The following is a 16,572-nucleotide window of genomic DNA, read 5'->3' on the forward strand; positions in this document are numbered from 1 at the left end:
CGATGACTGATCCAAGTTCAATATTGGAGCAGGTGCATGACTCTTTTTTTGATCCCTTGGGTAAATTCATCTGGGGTATTAAGGTTCTGCTCACAGAAGAGTCAACGTGTCCACATTTAAATTCAATTAAACGGGGTAAGAGTGCCACCTAGTGTTTATATTTGTTTTGTTTAATCCTGTACTGTGACCTTTACAATTGAATTGTGGGATATCCTGTTGTCTCGAGAATTGAGATGAGATCACTCCGGGAACGTTATTGTTGACGTTAGAGACACGTTTTCTTTTCAATTATGCACTTTATGAGCCTCTGTTTAATTATTTTAGTTGCCATTTTATCTTATATGTATTTATTTACGTCAATATGGTGTTTCTACGGAAAGAGCAACGATCCATCCTCAATGACAGTCTTTTTGTGTGCAGGTATGTGTGTTATTCATTTGTGATTTGTGATTAATTAATGATTATTTCAATGGCGTTTTTTATTTTAGATATCTTATTGCTTTTAGGGCTGCAATGAGAGAGAGCAACACTTGAGCCATCCATCCTCAATGACAGTGTTTTTGTGTGCAGAATCCTCTTTAGGAAAAAAAACAGGAATCCACCACCTGCATTGAATGTGCCAGAAGTGGGACACAACCGAGGTTACACACATGTTTCAATTGGTTCCTTTTTTGTATGAAAAAAAAGTGTGATATCGAATGAAGCAACAGTTAAGATTCATTGAGCAATGTAGTGGAGGTTCTTAGGGCGTCCTCTGAGTGGCGCTGTGGTGCCTGAAATAACATCAAGATGTGACTGAAAGATGCAGAAGTAGAGGAAGAAAAAAAAACGCCCCCTGCTGAATGTTTTGGCTGATGACGCCTGGAATCAATGGAGAGAAGCTGCACATAATTCTCTTTTTCTAGGATACATCCGGTCATCGCCAGGTAAGAGTGGCTCACTCGATCACGCGCGTCCCCGAACACGACCGTAACCGAGCCAGTGCTAGCTTAGCACGAAGAATCGCCATCATCGGAGTTAGCAACAGTTGGCCTGCTTTGCCGGCTAATGCTAACACTTCATAACAGGACTACTGACGCTCTTCGACGACACAAACCACGGCCTCACACCGTAATCCAGCCCTGGTTCGTCTGGGGTTTTAGATCAGGACCTCGGTGCTCGTTCAAATGTCAGCAGTGGTAACATCCGAGCCGAGTTAGAGAAGGGGTTCCAAAAGCATCTGCATGTCCACAATCGTGTGGATTCACTTAACAATCATGTGTCAGAAATGTTGTGTGACAGTCAGTGTGTTGTGCTTGTGGCTCAAATGAAGTCATCCGCCTCGATGGAAGGAGCGAAAGAAGGGATCCTTCACACGAGAGAAGAGCTCCATCGCTGATCGGCTGCCAGTAACTCTTGATCGGATCATGCGACCTCTCCATCTGACCCAGGACACCCCCCCCCCACCTGGAAACTTCCAGAGTACTTTGTTCAAACTAGTGATTCTAAGCATGACAACGAAGAACGAACACACGCCATCGGATTAGAGTCATTAGACAGATTAATCGCATGGAACGGTGTTAAAGTTCAAACTTTGCCTCTGTTGTTGATAACATCTTGCTGTTGTTATCTTCGCAGTGTAACTACATTTACATGTATGCGTTTAGCAGAGCATTTTCTCCAAAGTGAAATACAACATTTTCACTCATCACGTACACAGAGACACAAACACACAGAAATAATCACACGTACTTACTAACCTACACACAGAGGCACACACAAAGAATCACACAATCACAGACACAGAGAAGAACGCAATGAAACACACAGACAGACTCGTACACACACAGACAAACACACACATACTTACTAACCTACACACATAGGCACACACGAACAAAGACGCACAAAGAATCACACACACAGAGACGCATGCAAAGCAACACACAGACAGACTCATACACACACACAGACAAATGCACAAAGAGACACACACTGATGTGCTCAGGGTGACGCTGCGTGCCAGCTCACCCTCAGAAGCCATCGAGTGTATTTCACTTGCGATTTGAAGGACAGGCCGATTTTTGTGTAGTCACGTGAACTAAAGCAGAACCAGTGGAGGGAGAAGTAAAGAAACACTCTACGTTGCATCTGGCTTGATGGAAGCTGACTCTGCAGGTTTAGAGTAGAAGCTCTGAAAACTGTATGGTTAAAACCAGTGCCTCAACTTCACCGATTACCAGTCTTTAAAGCCCACTCTTACAACCAGTCGCGCCTCTAGCATGAAAGGTTAAGAGGGCACAAGAGTCACATCTTTACAGTGACGTTTAGTGAGGTTCATTGCTGGTGAGGCACTGACTCTTGCTCTGACACAACATCCTGAATAGAAAGTGTCTTATCTAGAATTGGATAGTGCACTCTTCTTGCGTTTGATTCATATTTACCCAGATCATTTAAAGTATAGAGATGTGTGCAACAAACTTTAAATTGGACCATCAGTAAAAATGTCAGCTGATTTTTTTATCAACTTTAATTTAGGCTGGTTTAATCACTTCTAATAAAGGTTATCTATGATAAGATAACAAATTATTATAGATCACTAGAAGCACCTTCAGTTCACCTTTTTCTTTGAGGCGTTTCAATTCAAGAACACAATTGATTTTTACTATATATGCTAACACTTTCAAATAATTCCAAAAAATGCCAGTCACCAGAGTTGTTTGTTTGTTGATTATTACATATTGTTTTTAACTTGTTCCCTTTGAAATTGCTCCCCCTGAATGGCAATGTGTGCCGATCTGAAATTGTTTTATTCAAATTTAATTTCAATTTGGCATGTGTGAAACTGATGTAGCCCAAAATAAACTACCTGAAGAATAGACTAAGGCAGTTTCATGAGATTCTGTCGCATACGTTCACAATAAAGGTCTTAGGAAAATGTTCCTGTGAATATCTATGTGTGTGTTTCAACGTTTGACCCGGTTCTGTCTGTTCCAGTGGACCAGGACGACTCTGCCGGCAGCCACTATGGAGGACTCAGAGCTGGACCTCTCTCCGGTTTCTACAGAACCAGACAGTGCCTCCCTCTGTTCCTCCCCCTCCCTGTCCCTGCCCTCCACGCCGTCCTCGTCCTCCGGGCCAGCACAGTCAGGGACTCCCCCACTCTGCGTCATCAACGAGGGCGTGGCGGAGCTCAGTCTGGTCATCGACGCTGAGGTGGCCCACCTGGCGTGTCAGGAGGTGCTGCAGAAGGTGAAACTGCAGCAGGTGGAAGTCCCCAACCTCCCAAACGGCGTGCAGGAGCAACCTGCCGACAAACCTTCGAAGATCGAAGAGGACGACGAGCACGACGGGCTGGTGCCCGGCTCAGTGAAGAGCGCCCGCAGGAGACAGAGACACAACCCCTCTAAACAGTCCTGGTTGCTGCGACTGTTTGAGTCCAAGTTGTTTGATGTGTCCATGGCGATCTCCTACCTGCACAACTCCAAGGAGCCGGGTGTGCAGGCGTACATCGGCAACCGCCTCTTCAGCTTCCCTCACGAGGACGTGGATTTCTACCTGCCGCAGCTCCTCAACATGTACATCCACATGGACGAGGATGTTGGCGATGCCATCAAACCATATGTGGTGAGTTACTCCGAAATGTCACTCACAGACCTTTACCACATTTACTTCCCTTGCTCTACGTCAGTGTCGTCTCAATTACAAATTAAATTACCTTTGTTACTGAAATAAAATGCAAGATGAAGAAACTGACCCACGCATGTGTTGCAGGTTCACCGCTGCAGACAGAGCATCTCCTTCAGCCTGCAGTGTGCCTGGCTCCTGGGCGCCTACTCCTCCGACATGCACATTTCTACGCAGCGACACTCTCGAGGAACTAAGCTGAGGAAACTCATCCTGTCCGATGAACTCAAGCCCGCTGGCAACCGAGCCCGGAGAGACCAGCTGACGCTTGCCCCGTTCTGCCCCATGGCTTCTCCTGCCGCCGGCCCAGGAGAACACGGCCTGTCGCCGTCGAAGCGCACGCACCAGCGCTCCAAGTCAGACGCCACCGTCGGCATCAGCTTGAGCAGCAACTTGAAGAGGACCGCCAGCAACCCCAAAGTGGAGAGGAGTCAGGACGAGGTAAGACGGCGTTCTGGACTTCGTCATGTGTGTTGAGTGTGTTTTTTTTATGTCGAGCTCCGAGCCCACAAGTTGCTTTATTGACGGCGATGCTCGTCCTCCTTTAGCTTCTTATGTCCTGTGTGACCTCTCACCCTCAGGAAGATGAATCCAGCCCACAAAGTCTCGGGTATGAGACGGGTCCAGTAAGTTGTGCGGCTTCCTGTTCTGTTCAGGGTTCATTGTTGGGAACTTGTGTGATGAGGCTGTGGGTGGATCAGAGGGTTCAGTGTTCTCTCCTGTCAGTCGATCAATCAAACCAACTGACCTGACGGTGGCGCTGCTGATTCCCTTGTGTATTTGTGTGTCGGTCCTACTGAGTCACTTGTCAATCATCTCTTCAGCCACATGACCTGACCCTCGGACAGGCAGATCTCAGCAACAGTTCTCTGCCCTGAATAAATTCTTGTTTGACTCTGAAATCCCTCTCTGGTGCTGCTGCTGCATGTCTGTCACGAGTCTCTTCTCACACTCCCCAGACAATCACCCGTTGTCTGAACCTGAAGCCAACAAGTTTGACTCCACAGAGACGGATAAAATAGTCACAACAAGTTTAGCCAAAGTGCAGGAGCCTGACATGTGTGTGTTTTTCAGCCGGTGCGTCTGGCTCCTCAGAGGGAGTTCATCAAGTCTCTGATGGGCATCGGCAAGCGTCTGGCGACGCTGCCCACGAAAGAGCAGAAGACTCAGCGTCTGATCTCCGAGCTGTCGCTGCTCAACCACAAGCTGCCGGCACGAGTCTGGTTGCCCACCGCCGCTTTTGACCACCACGTAGTGCGTGTGCCGCACACGCAGGCAGTGGTCCTCAACTCTAAAGACAAGGTAGGAGGCCAGGCCCCCGGCATGGAGCCATGGCTGCATGTTAACCTTTGCCCTTTTCGACAGGCTCCGTACCTCATCTACGTGGAGGTTCTCGAGTGTGAGAACTTTGAGACGTCCAACGTTCCAATGAGGATCCCAGAGAACCGGATCAGAAGCACGCGCTCGGTGGAGAACCTTCCGGACTGCGGCATGACGGCCGACCAACGAGCTGGAAGTTTCTCCACCGTACCGAACTATGACAACGACGATGAGGCGTGGTCAGTGGACGACATCGGAGAGCTGCAGGTGGAGGTGAGTGTCCCACTGGGATGTCTGATCACTGAAATCCCCACCCATCACTGCGACTCAACTGCGATACTTGACGCCGATACTCAGACCCGACGCTCACACCGTGACTTGATGCCGATGCTTTGACTCGCCGCCTGAACTCACAGCTGTGTGTCCCTCAGCTCCCGGAGGTGAACGCCAACAGCTGCGACAACATCAGTCAGTTCTCGGTGGACAGCATCACTAGTCTGGAGAGTAAGGAGCCGGTCTTTATCGCAGCCGGAGACATCAGACGCCGCCTGTCGGAGCAGTTGGCTCAGACTCCCACAACCTTCAAACGGGACCCGGAGGATCCGTCAGCGGTGGCCCTGAAGGAGCCATGGGAGGAGAAAGTCCAGTAGGTTTTTTCTTTTTGAGTTGACTTTGGACTAGGCGCTGATGTTTGTATGGTAACTTACCGCTGTATGTGGTGGTCTCAGGAGGATCAGGGAAGGGTCTCCTTATGGGCACCTCCCCCACTGGAGGCTTTTGTCAGTCATTGTCAAATGTGGAGATGATCTGCGGCAGGAACTTCTGGCTTTCCAAGTGCTGCAGCAACTTAAGGTATGTGATGTCATGGTCACCTGACACGGGTCCAACTGACATCCCACCCTGTCGCCCACAGTGCATCTGGGAGGTGGAGCGCGTCCCGCTCTGGATCAAACCCTACAAGATCCTGGTGCTGTCGTCGGACAGCGGCATGATCGAGCCGGTGGTGAACGCCGTGTCGCTGCACCAGGTCAAGAAGCACAGCCTGCTGTCTCTACTGGACTACTTCTTGCAGGAACACGGCGCCCACACCACCGAGGCCTTCATGTGCGCTCAGAGAAACTTTGTCCAGAGCTGTGCTGGCTACAGCCTCATCTGCTACCTGCTGCAGGTGAAGGACCGGTAAGTGTCGTGACCCTTCACCGCTTCCTGGTCAGCGGTAACGAAGCTTCTGTCCTCAGACACAACGGCAACATCCTAATGGACGCAGAAGGTCATATAATCCATATCGACTTTGGCTTCATCCTGTCAAGTTCCCCCAAGAACCTGGGCTTCGAGACCTCCGCTTTTAAACTCACCACAGAGTTTGTGGACGTAAGTCTGGACTCTCACAAAGTTGTAGGAGCATCGATGAGACTTTAACAACTCATAAATGCATCGTGTGTTTCAGGTGATGGGCGGTCAGGACGGTGACATGTTCAACTACTACAAGATGCTGATGCTCCAGGGTTTGATCGCGGCCAGAAAACACATGGACAGAGTTCTGCAAATAGTAGAAATCATGCAGCAGGGTGAGTACTGGCATATACAAATAAAAATTACTTAATTACTTCATCACTTACACCTATGTCTCTGAATGCGGTTTCGTTCTAGGCTCTCAGCTCCCGTGCTTCCATGGATCCAGCACCATGCGAGGCCTGAAGGAACGTTTCCACATGAGTCTGACGGAGGAGCAGCTGCAGGTCCTGGTGGACCAGCTGGTGGATGGGTCCATGCGCTCACTGACCACCAAGCTCTACGACGGCTTCCAGTACCTCACCAACGGCATCATGTGACCCGATTGACTGAGTCCACGTGGTTCTGCTCGACCCGTTTTGTTGCTGCTCACTTTTTTGCTCGTGGTTGTGCGGACCAGTCCATCTGATCGCTGGATTGGACTGTGGGCCAATCAAAGGCTGTTTTTAGTCTGAACTGTGACCCTTCAGAGAGAGAGAGACCTGTGAGGAAGACCGTGGCGATGCGGATGGACCATAGTGGGTTTGTGTGAGCCCTGAAACTGCAAACCTGCACCCAGTGATTCCTCCATGTTTGTTTCCATTAAACTCATCCTCAAATGTCTGTCTGTCCATACACCTGTCTATCTCTTGCAGTGGCAGCTGCTATCAGACTGCGAGGGAAGCTTGGCTTTCCCTAAAATGTCCAGAAATGAGTAGAATATGTACTGTTGTGTATACCTTATTTTTTGACTAAATATGCGTTAGAAGGTATTCATCTTTTATTCAGAATCATTGGTAACTTTGACACAACTTCCTTCCCATTCATCCTCGCATCACAATCATCATCAGCATTAATTGAACTCAAGGAAGCATACCGTTTTTTTTCCTACTGCAGAGAACTAGACGCACATTTGATAAATGAGGGTCTGTGTCCTGCACATCAGACTAAGATTGTCTATGGAGCAGGGGCGGCTCGGCTTGCTATAGTGTCGGGCCCTCTGCATGATTGGACGATCTGTCTGAGGCTTTAACTTTTTTTTAGTGAATTGAAATGTCACTTAAATGTCTTTAAGTGAATTGATTAAATCAGTGATCATGTAGTTTACAGCTGTTTTTTTCTAGTTGACCCAGAGACTTCACTGAGCCTCTAAAAGCCGCATATTCGTTTAAAAACGACCACAACTCAAGCATCTATTTCTGTGTATTGGACGTTGTAGCTGCTTGTGTTCTCTGATTCAGAGATACTGAACTCTGAATTTCAAGTCATGTAAACAAAGCAGGTCTCCTGTTTGCAGTGGCTCAACTCTTATACCCACAACAGTTTGCTGTTAAAGCAGCCTGGCTCTACTGATGGTTATTGAGAGAAGTGGTATCAAGTTCTTGTAAAAGACGCCTAGTTTTTATGACGGGGTCAGAGATCATGTGCCTGAAAAGCAACAGTATATTATTTACGCCTGTCTCTGTTTCTAAGTACGTCTGGGCGTGTGTCTTCAAATATGTTTTTGCATTTAACCTCCGACTGACATTGGGGTTGTAGGTTTGACTCCCATTTATTTTACTTCGAGTTCAATACGTTAAGTCAAACGTCATCGCGAGTTGTTTACATTCAAATAAGTTGTCTATTTCCCGGGTCAGCTAGAAGGTTGTTCCAGGAAAAGAAAAGTCGTCTCTGCTGCAGTAGCACGCAGTCACGGACAGGGGGCACACTTGACTTGACAGAGTGGGCGTGGCCTTACCTGCCCACACCTGCGGGGTCTTCAGGAAGACTCGAGTTGCGAAAGACCCGAAGGTAAAGTGAGGTAAGTTTCGCTAAAGTGGACGGAACCGGGCGGGAGAGAAGCGGACAGGAGTGGCGGACCCGACACCTGGACTAAATACCTGGACGTTCCGCTGAGACCGGAAGTGAAGACGCAGCGCCAAGATGGTAAGTTGTGGACCCGAGCGGCCCTGGTTCCTTGGTTCAGACTTTCGGTGACAAAGTATTGTTAGAAAGGTGTGATTGTGTTTTTTTGGCCCGGTTTTAATCATCCGTGGAACTACAGAGATATGTGTCCTGACAGAACAAAAATATTATGACCAGCTGGTCTCACTATCCATCCGACTGCATGCTTACTGTAAAAGTTACATCACACTTGGCAGACAGCCCCCCAATAACTCACTTCAGGTACCCACCTTGCCTCTGCCCACCCCCGCCCCTTTCTTACCCATCTTCCCTGTCCGGGCTTTCAAATGTTTAGAATTAATTGTATTTGTTTTCGCATACTAAGTTATTCTCTGATGGGAAACATTTACTCCAGTTATATGAATGGGCAGTTGGACCAACAATGTGGTTACATTTGATGGACCTCTAGGCAAGAACAAGGTGCCAAGGCTCCCCAAACACCATTAGCCTATGGGGTCCCCATTTTCCACATACAGAAAATTCTTAAAAATATAGTTAAACATGAACTTTATGAGTGTATTTCCTGAATTTAAGTATTTTGGGCAATCGTGGCCCTTTTTCTATGAGTTTAAAGTCATACTTAATGTATTTTAGATTTCAGATCTTGGCTTTGTTTGCAGCATAATTTTTCACTGCAGGGCTCTTTGCCTGCTCCTTTGTTGTTTTTTTCCTTTGGGAATCCTGTATATTTCCTGCTTTCTAGCCAGCTACAAGATCTTGGTAACGATTTCGAACAGCCATTTGAATCTTGAGAATTCGTGGATTGAGGCAGTTCATGTGTTGTATTTTCAGGGCAGATGGTTGAATACAAATATATTTCAATGTAGATATAATTTCTTTTATTACAGTCCATTCTTCCCTTCCCTCAGATTTTATGAGCCCCAGCTAGCCGACTATTAAAACCACTGAAATACTACACACAAGATGCTCCTTATTTACCCTCTCAAAACCTCTGTGTGGTTAAACAAAGTGGGTTCTCGAGCAAACCTGTATTTTAATACCTGTATAATGGCTTTTATATAAAACATAAAGTTAAGTATAAATGAATAATCATGGACTATTCAACAATGATAGTGACGAAACATTACAACCGTACATTATGCTCAAGTTTTTTATTAAGTTCACATTTCTATTAAAACTGCTCAGTAATTAGATATTTTTCTTCAAATCTATGTTGTTTGTTATTCATGATTATAACAACATTATCCTTCGCTATTCATCTGTAATGTACAACTTAGGTCTGAAATAAAGGAACATACCCATGATACTGTTAAACGGATGAATCATCATGTTTGTTCCTACTGAGTCACTGAAGGTGCTGCAAGTACGAGCTCCTGAAGAAAATCACAGTCCAGAATACAAACTCTGAAAATCTTGGATCAGAAATGAAAACACAACTGGGAGACCGACTGTAACGTGCAGCGTCCTGACATGTCAGGACGTCTCAGCTGCAGACATGAACCCACAGGACCGTGGAATGCTGGGAATGGGAATCAAACACAGAAACACTTGAATATAAACACAAACAACTTGGACCTGAGACAACTGTCAGAATCTTAAAACTAGATCGGAGTTTCTGAGCCGGTAGAAGTGATTAGTCGTGTTTGTTCTGTGTTTATGTTTACAAACTTTGACTCTAGAGTTCTAACATGTTCTATATTGATGCTCCAGTTTTTATGTCTGCACATAACTTTAATAATTTAATAATAATTCTTACTTCTTACTTATCCAAGTGGTTCTAAAGCGAGTCAACTGGACTGTGTTGAAGATGTTTCGCCTTTCATCTGAGAAGTTTCTTCAGTTCTAAGTGAGCTGGTTGTTTGACAATTCATCGTTCTCCTCTCTGCGTTGCCCCCTGCAGGGCAGCAAGGAGCGCTACCACTGGCTGGCTCAGAATGTGAAGGTGAGCGGCGTGGACGACATGGTGCTGCTGAGCAAGATCAGCGAGGACGCCATCACCGACAACCTGAAAAAAAGATACATGGACGACTACATCTTCGTATCCTCACCTTTGAACAAAGCAGTGGTCCATTCTCTTCTGTTATTGTCCTTGACATGATGCTGTCAGACTTACATCGGTGCGGTTCTGATCTCGGTCAACCCGTTTAAACAGCTTCCATACTTCACAGACAGAGAAGTTGAACTGTACCAGGCAGCTGTGAGTCGCACGCACAAACATACTGACTGAGTGACAGATCTCAGACAGACAAAAACTCTCTGGTCCCCTACAGGCACAGTATGAGAACCCTCCTCACATCTACGCTCTGGCTGACAACATGTATCGCAACATGATGATTGACAATGAGAACCAGTGTGTCATCATCAGGTGGGACACACACACACACACACACACACACACACACACAGTGACACTCGCACACACTCCTCCTCAACATGGAATCACTTCCTCCTCAGCGGGGAGAGCGGTGCTGGGAAAACTGTTGCTGCCAAGTACATCATGAGTTACGTGTCCAAGGTTTCGGGGGGCGGAGACAAAGTACAGGTGAGACCAGTGGTGGGAATGTTCGAGTCAACATGGCGACTGATGCTCATCTGCGTTGGCAGCATGTCAAAGACATCATCCTGCAGTCCAACCCCCTGCTGGAGGCTTTCGGAAACGCCAAGACCGTCCGGAACAACAACTCCAGCCGCTTCGTCAGTCCCGACCCTCCCGCAGGTTCTGCTGACCCGCGGGCCCACTCTTGACTTGTCTCTCCTCATGGCAGGGCAAATACTTTGAGATCCAGTTCAGCCGCGGTGGTGCTCCTGACGGTGGCAAGATCTCCAACTTCCTGTTGGAGAAGAGCCGAGTGGTATCGCAGAACCCCGGAGAGAGGAACTTCCACATCTACTACCAGGTACTGAACCGGCGTCTGGCCTGCTGACCGTTGTAACTCGAGTGTACCCCGCTGTACCCAGCTGCTAGAGGGTGCCGCCAAAGAGCAGCGGGAGAACCTGGGGGTCACGACTCCGGACTACTACTACTACCTGAACCAGTCCGGGACGTACACGGTGGATGACTTGGACGACAAGAAGGAGTTCTCCGACACGATGGTGACTTGGTCGCCTTAGGCACCTGGACATATCTTTGACTCTGTGTGTGTCCTCAGGAGGCCATGTCGGTGGTCGGACTGTCAGAGGAGGAGCAGGACTGTGTGCTCCAGCTAGTGGCTGGAATTCTTCACCTGGGAAACATTAACTTCAGAGAAGAGAACAACTATGCGGTTGTGGATAGTCAAGACTGTGAGTCCGTCTATCTGTCGCTGGAACATGTGACTTGACTCTCCACATTTCTGTAAATGATCTTGTCTGTGCGTCTCTCGTCAGTCCTGGCCTTCCCGTCCTTCCTGCTGGGGATCCCTCAGGATGGGCTCTGCAGCAAACTGACCAGCAGGATTATGGACAGCAAGTGGGGCGGCAAGACCGAGTCTATCGCTGTGACCCTGAACACGGAGCAGGCGGTTTTCACAAGAGATGCCCTGTCCAAGGCCCTGTACACCCGCCTGTTCGACTTCCTGGTTGATGTCAGTGTCTGTCTGTCTGTGTGTCATTGTCTGTCAGTTGTGTTGTGTACTGACCTTTTTTTCACCTTAGTGTGTAAACAAAGCGATGCAGAAACAGCAGGAGGATCTGAACATTGGTGTACTTGACATTTATGGCTTTGAGATCTTCCAGGTGAGTAAAGATGATGCTGCGCCCCCTGCAGGTGTATTGACGCGTGTTCTCTTCAGAAAAATGGCTTCGAGCAGTTTTGCATCAACTTTGTCAACGAGAAACTTCAACAGATCTTCATCCAGCTAACGCTGAAGGCAGAGCAGGTAACGAATCCCACTGCTGGGTCACATGACTCCCAATTCCTTTCCTTGCTTGTAAAAGAACAGACCAACTGTCAAGAACTTCAATCAAACCTGGACTTTGTTCGTGCGCCCCCTGTAGGAGGAGTATGTCCAGGAGGGGATCCATTGGACGCCCATTGAGTACTTCAACAACAAGGTGGTGTGTGACCTCATCGAGTCAAAACTGGTGCGTCACACTTTCCTCTGGTTCATCCAGTTCCCTCTGGACTGAGGCAGAGTATCCACATGTCTTTGCTCCTGTCCCAGAACCCTCCGGGTATCATGAGCGTGCTGGACGACGTGTGTGCCACCATGCACGCCAAAGGAGATGGCGCTGACCAGACGCTGCTGCAGAAGCTGCAGGGACAGATCGGCGCACATGAGCACTTCAGCAGCTGGAACAAAGGCTTTGTCATCCACCACTACGCTGGAAAGGTTGATGCACACATACACACAGACTCACACCTGTCCATCTGCTGAAGCACCGGTCTACCTCTCCAGGTGTCTTACGATGTCAGCGGCTTCTGTGAGAGGAACCGAGACGTCTTGTTCAACGACATCATCGAGCTGATGCAGAGCAGCGAATTGTGAGTACAAGCGTGTGTGTGCTTTTGATACCAGGTGTGACCCCCCAGGTTCTCCTCAGCCCTTTTATCAGAGCTCTGTTCCCGGAAAACCTGGAGGCGGAGAAGCGAGGCCGACCATCCACTGCCAGCAGCAAGATCAAGGTACACCACAGGTGGAGCTCTGGGTCAAACCTGAGGCTGACGTCTGGTTCTCTCTGCAACAGAAACAGGCCAACAGTCTTGTCCAGACCCTGATAAAGTGTACCCCACATTACATCCGCTGCATCAAGCCCAACGAGAGCAAGCGGCCCAGGGACTGGGAGGATAACCGGGTCAGGCACCAGGTGGAGTATCTAGGCCTGAGGGAGAACATCCGTGTCCGCCGGGCAGGGTACGCCTACCGCCGGGTCTTCAAAAAGTTCCTGCAGAGGTGAGATTAGAAAGAGGATAGGTGGGGGTGGGATCCAGGGAAATGGCTGACCTGCCTGCCACAGGTACGCCATCTTGACCAAGGAGTCCTGGCCCAGCTGGCAAGGGGATGAGCGGCAGGGAGTCCTCCACCTGCTCCACTCAGTGAACATGGACCAGGACCAGTACCAGCTAGGCAAGACTAAAGTCTTCATCAAAGCCCCTGAGTCTGTGAGTATGTGCGAGTGTGTTTGTGTGTGTTGACTTCCCCGATTTCTTTTTTCTAAGTTGACCTTTGACCTCACAGCTCTTCTTGCTGGAGGAGATGAGGGAGAGAAAGTACAATGGCTATGCCCGCGTCATCCAGAAGGCGTGGCGCAAACACATTGCTGTCCGCAAGTATGTTCAGATGCGAGAAGAAGGTAACTGCGTTTCTTCATCATCATCCTCATCATCATCAATGTCTGGGACCCACTGACAGCTGTTGATCCTTCCAGCTTCGGACATACTGCTGAACAAGAAGGAGCGCCGCAGGAACAGCCTGAACCGGAACTTTGTGGGAGACTACATCGGTACCGACAACCACCCGGAGGTCCGCCAGTTCGTCGGCCGCAGAGAAAGGATTGACTTTGCAGACGTCGTGGTCAAGTTTGATCGCAGATTCAGGGTGAGACAATTCAATGAATGCGCTGCTCTTCTTCTCCTATCTAATCAGTCCAACTCTTTCTCAGACGGTGAAGCGTGACCTCATCCTGACCCCGAAATTCTTGTACCTCATTGGTCGGGAGAAGGTCAAGCAGGGTCCAGACAAGGGTCAAATCCAGGAGGTCCTAAAGAGAAAAATGGATGTGCAGAAGATCCAGTCTGTGTCTTTGAGGTATCGGACACATAAGCTGTGGTTCCAGGTCACCTGTCTCACCCTCCATCTGTCTGCAGCTGTCTACAGGACGACCTCTTCATCATCCACGAAGAAGAGTATGACAGTGTCCTCCAGACCGTCTTCAAAACAGAGTTCCTTAGTCTGCTGGTCAAACGTTACCAAGAGAGGACGGACAGGAAGCTGCCGCTCAAATTCAACAACCTGTTAGTCTTCATTGTGATCATCTTAATCTTTGTCATTATCTTTACCAACTTGGTCGTTATCACCCCTTCTCCATCATCATTTTTGGCTTTATCATTTTTAGCATCATCAACTGATCTCCATCATTATCTTTACCATCTTCATCATCATTATAACCTGTACCAACGTAATCACCTAAGATGGTTTTCACCATCATTATCATCATAACCTCATAACCTATGATTATTATTATCACAACCATTACCAACTCCGTCCTCATCACCTCATCTCCATCATCATCTTCATTGTTACCTTTACGACCTTCAGTATCGTCATTATAACCTTTACAAACTCTGTCCTCATCACCTTATCACCTCATCTCCATTATCATCTTCATCAGTATCTTTACCACCTTCAGTATCATCGCCTCATCTCCTTCATCATCATCATCATTATAACCTTTACCAACTCTGTCCTTATCACCTTATCTTCATCATTACCTTTACCAACTTCATCATCATTATGACCTGTACCAACTTAAACGTCATCATCACCTAAAAAATATTTTTCACTGTCATTATCATCATTACCTTTACCACCTTCAGAATCATCATCTCATCTCCTACATCATCATTATAACCTGTACCAACTTCATGATAATTATTATCATAACCATTACCAACTCCGTCCTCATCACTTCATCTTCATCGTTGCCTTTACCACCTTCAGTATCGTCACCTCATCTCCTTAATCATCATTATAACATGTAACAACTTCACCATCATCACCTCATCACCATCATCCTCATAACTATTACCAACTTCATTATCATCACCTTCCTCTTCATTATAAGCTTTACAAGCTTTATAACAATTTTACTAACTTCATTGTCATCCCCCTTTACCATCATCATCTTCATAGTAACCCTTAGCCCCCTCATCCCCATCCTCATTATCTCCATCTCTCTGTCTCTAGTCTGGAGTTCAAGGTGAAAAAGGGGGGCTGGGGTCCCTTCACCACAGCGGGGTCTAGACAGATCCAGTTCCAGGTGGGTCAGGGAGACGAGGCTGTGCTGAAGCCCAGTGGTAAAGTGTTGGTTGTAACAATTGGACCAGGTCTACCCAAAAACTCCAGTAAGTTTAATTTTGTGTGTCTGAAAAAGTCACATGGTGCATCTTGTTTGAACATCTGCAATAAGTATCTTCGTGTTGTCATCACTGTTCTTTAACCATCTCAGGACCCACCAGACGGGACAACCGCAAGAGCATCTCAAGGGGTAAACAGGCTCCACCCACCAGCATCTACAACCCAGGTAGTCAAGAACCAGGTAAAGGGCGGGTCAAGGGTCAGTGTGTGATGCTTTTTTTTGTCCCATAGTTCCTCAGTCTAGAAGAGACGGGCCCCACAAAGGGAAGTCCTCTGCCCCCAGGGGGTCTCTGCTTCGACAGCAGTCCAGCATGGAGCAGCCCAGTCTTCCCCGCTTCCAGAGCCAACGCCGGCCTGACAACCAGCAGCAGCAGCTGGACATGGGCTTCATGCAGGTTCCGGAGCAGGGAGCTGCTGGGTGAGCGCTGCGTCCTCCACTCCCTTGTACCTGTAACCTTAAACCCTCCTGGTTGTCCTCAGGATGCTGCGGAACCGCTCGAAGGAGGTGAAGCCGCCTCCAGGAGCCGGTCGACCCAAACCAGCCCCCAAACCCAAACCACGGTCGCCACAGTGCCGGGCGCTCTACGCCTACGACGCCCAGGACACTGACGAACTCAGCTTTAACGCTGATGATGTCATCGAAATTTTGAGTGAAGGTAAACCAACCCTAGTGTTTTTTCTTTTCTTGCGACGTCACTGTGTGTGTCCGTGTCCTCACAGATGCATCCGGGTGGTGGTTCGGGCGTCTACGGGGAAGAGAGGGGATGTTTCCAGGGAACTACGTGGAGAAGATCTAGATGATGCCGAAACTATTTCTGCATCAACGGAGCAGAGAAGCAACCTGTCGGTGGCGCCTGACTTGAAGACTTGATGTCACTGTCGTCTCCAGTCTGGACAAAGTTTACATCAGTATTTCCGTTTTTAAACTACACATCAAAGTAACGAAACAGCGCCGTCCACGGGTCACTCGGCTCACTGCAGCCTCAGGAAACATCCACGCGGATTAAATTGTAAAATGTTGAAGTGTATGTTGATGGAGATGTCTTACTGTGCAGCGTCTCTGTGATTTTACCAGATTTTAAAATGAATGACAAAAGGAGCATTAAACCCTTCTTCACCTCAGTGCGTGTGTGTA

At 48.0% G+C, this 16,572-nt stretch overlaps 2 protein-coding genes across 3 annotated transcripts; both read left to right on the forward strand.

Annotated features, from left to right (window-relative positions):
• Window positions 1-805: 805 nt before the first annotated feature.
• pi4kb (phosphatidylinositol 4-kinase, catalytic, beta) lies at window positions 806-7,101 on the forward strand. Of its 2 annotated transcripts, XM_087812692.1 has the most exons (12): window positions 806-926; window positions 2,977-3,606; window positions 3,754-4,107; window positions 4,215-4,292; window positions 4,741-4,968; window positions 5,032-5,259; window positions 5,418-5,632; window positions 5,715-5,838; window positions 5,900-6,165; window positions 6,225-6,357; window positions 6,434-6,554; window positions 6,637-7,101. In XM_087812692.1, the coding sequence occupies exons 2-12, from the start codon at window positions 3,007-3,009 to the stop codon at window positions 6,816-6,818; spliced, it is 2,529 nt and encodes an 842-aa protein (XP_087668818.1). In that variant the 5' UTR covers window positions 806-926; window positions 2,977-3,006; the 3' UTR covers window positions 6,819-7,101. The 2 variants fall into 2 exon arrangements, with proteins under 2 accessions (XP_087668818.1, XP_087668819.1); XM_087812693.1 differs by lacking the exon at window positions 4,215-4,292.
• Window positions 7,102-8,240: 1,139 nt separating this feature from the next.
• myo1eb (myosin IEb) lies at window positions 8,241-16,559 on the forward strand. Its single transcript, XM_087812274.1, has 27 exons — window positions 8,241-8,403; window positions 10,283-10,420; window positions 10,490-10,579; window positions 10,653-10,747; window positions 10,837-10,924; window positions 10,987-11,076; window positions 11,148-11,279; window positions 11,341-11,475; window positions 11,532-11,664; window positions 11,749-11,945; window positions 12,016-12,096; window positions 12,153-12,239; window positions 12,358-12,444; window positions 12,525-12,692; window positions 12,759-12,844; window positions 12,904-12,985; window positions 13,048-13,253; window positions 13,318-13,462; window positions 13,539-13,653; window positions 13,729-13,898; window positions 13,963-14,108; window positions 14,168-14,314; window positions 15,267-15,424; window positions 15,529-15,603; window positions 15,669-15,855; window positions 15,918-16,093; window positions 16,158-16,559. Exons 1-27 carry the CDS (start codon window positions 8,401-8,403, stop codon window positions 16,232-16,234), a joined length of 3,294 nt encoding a protein of 1,097 aa, XP_087668400.1. The 5' UTR covers window positions 8,241-8,400; the 3' UTR covers window positions 16,235-16,559.
• Window positions 16,560-16,572: the final 13 nt, after the last annotated feature.

The sequence above is a fragment of the Callionymus lyra genome, chromosome 17, assembly GCF_982586985.1.
Source record: "Callionymus lyra chromosome 17, fCalLyr1.hap1.1, whole genome shotgun sequence".
NCBI lineage: Eukaryota > Metazoa > Chordata > Actinopteri > Syngnathiformes > Callionymidae > Callionymus > Callionymus lyra.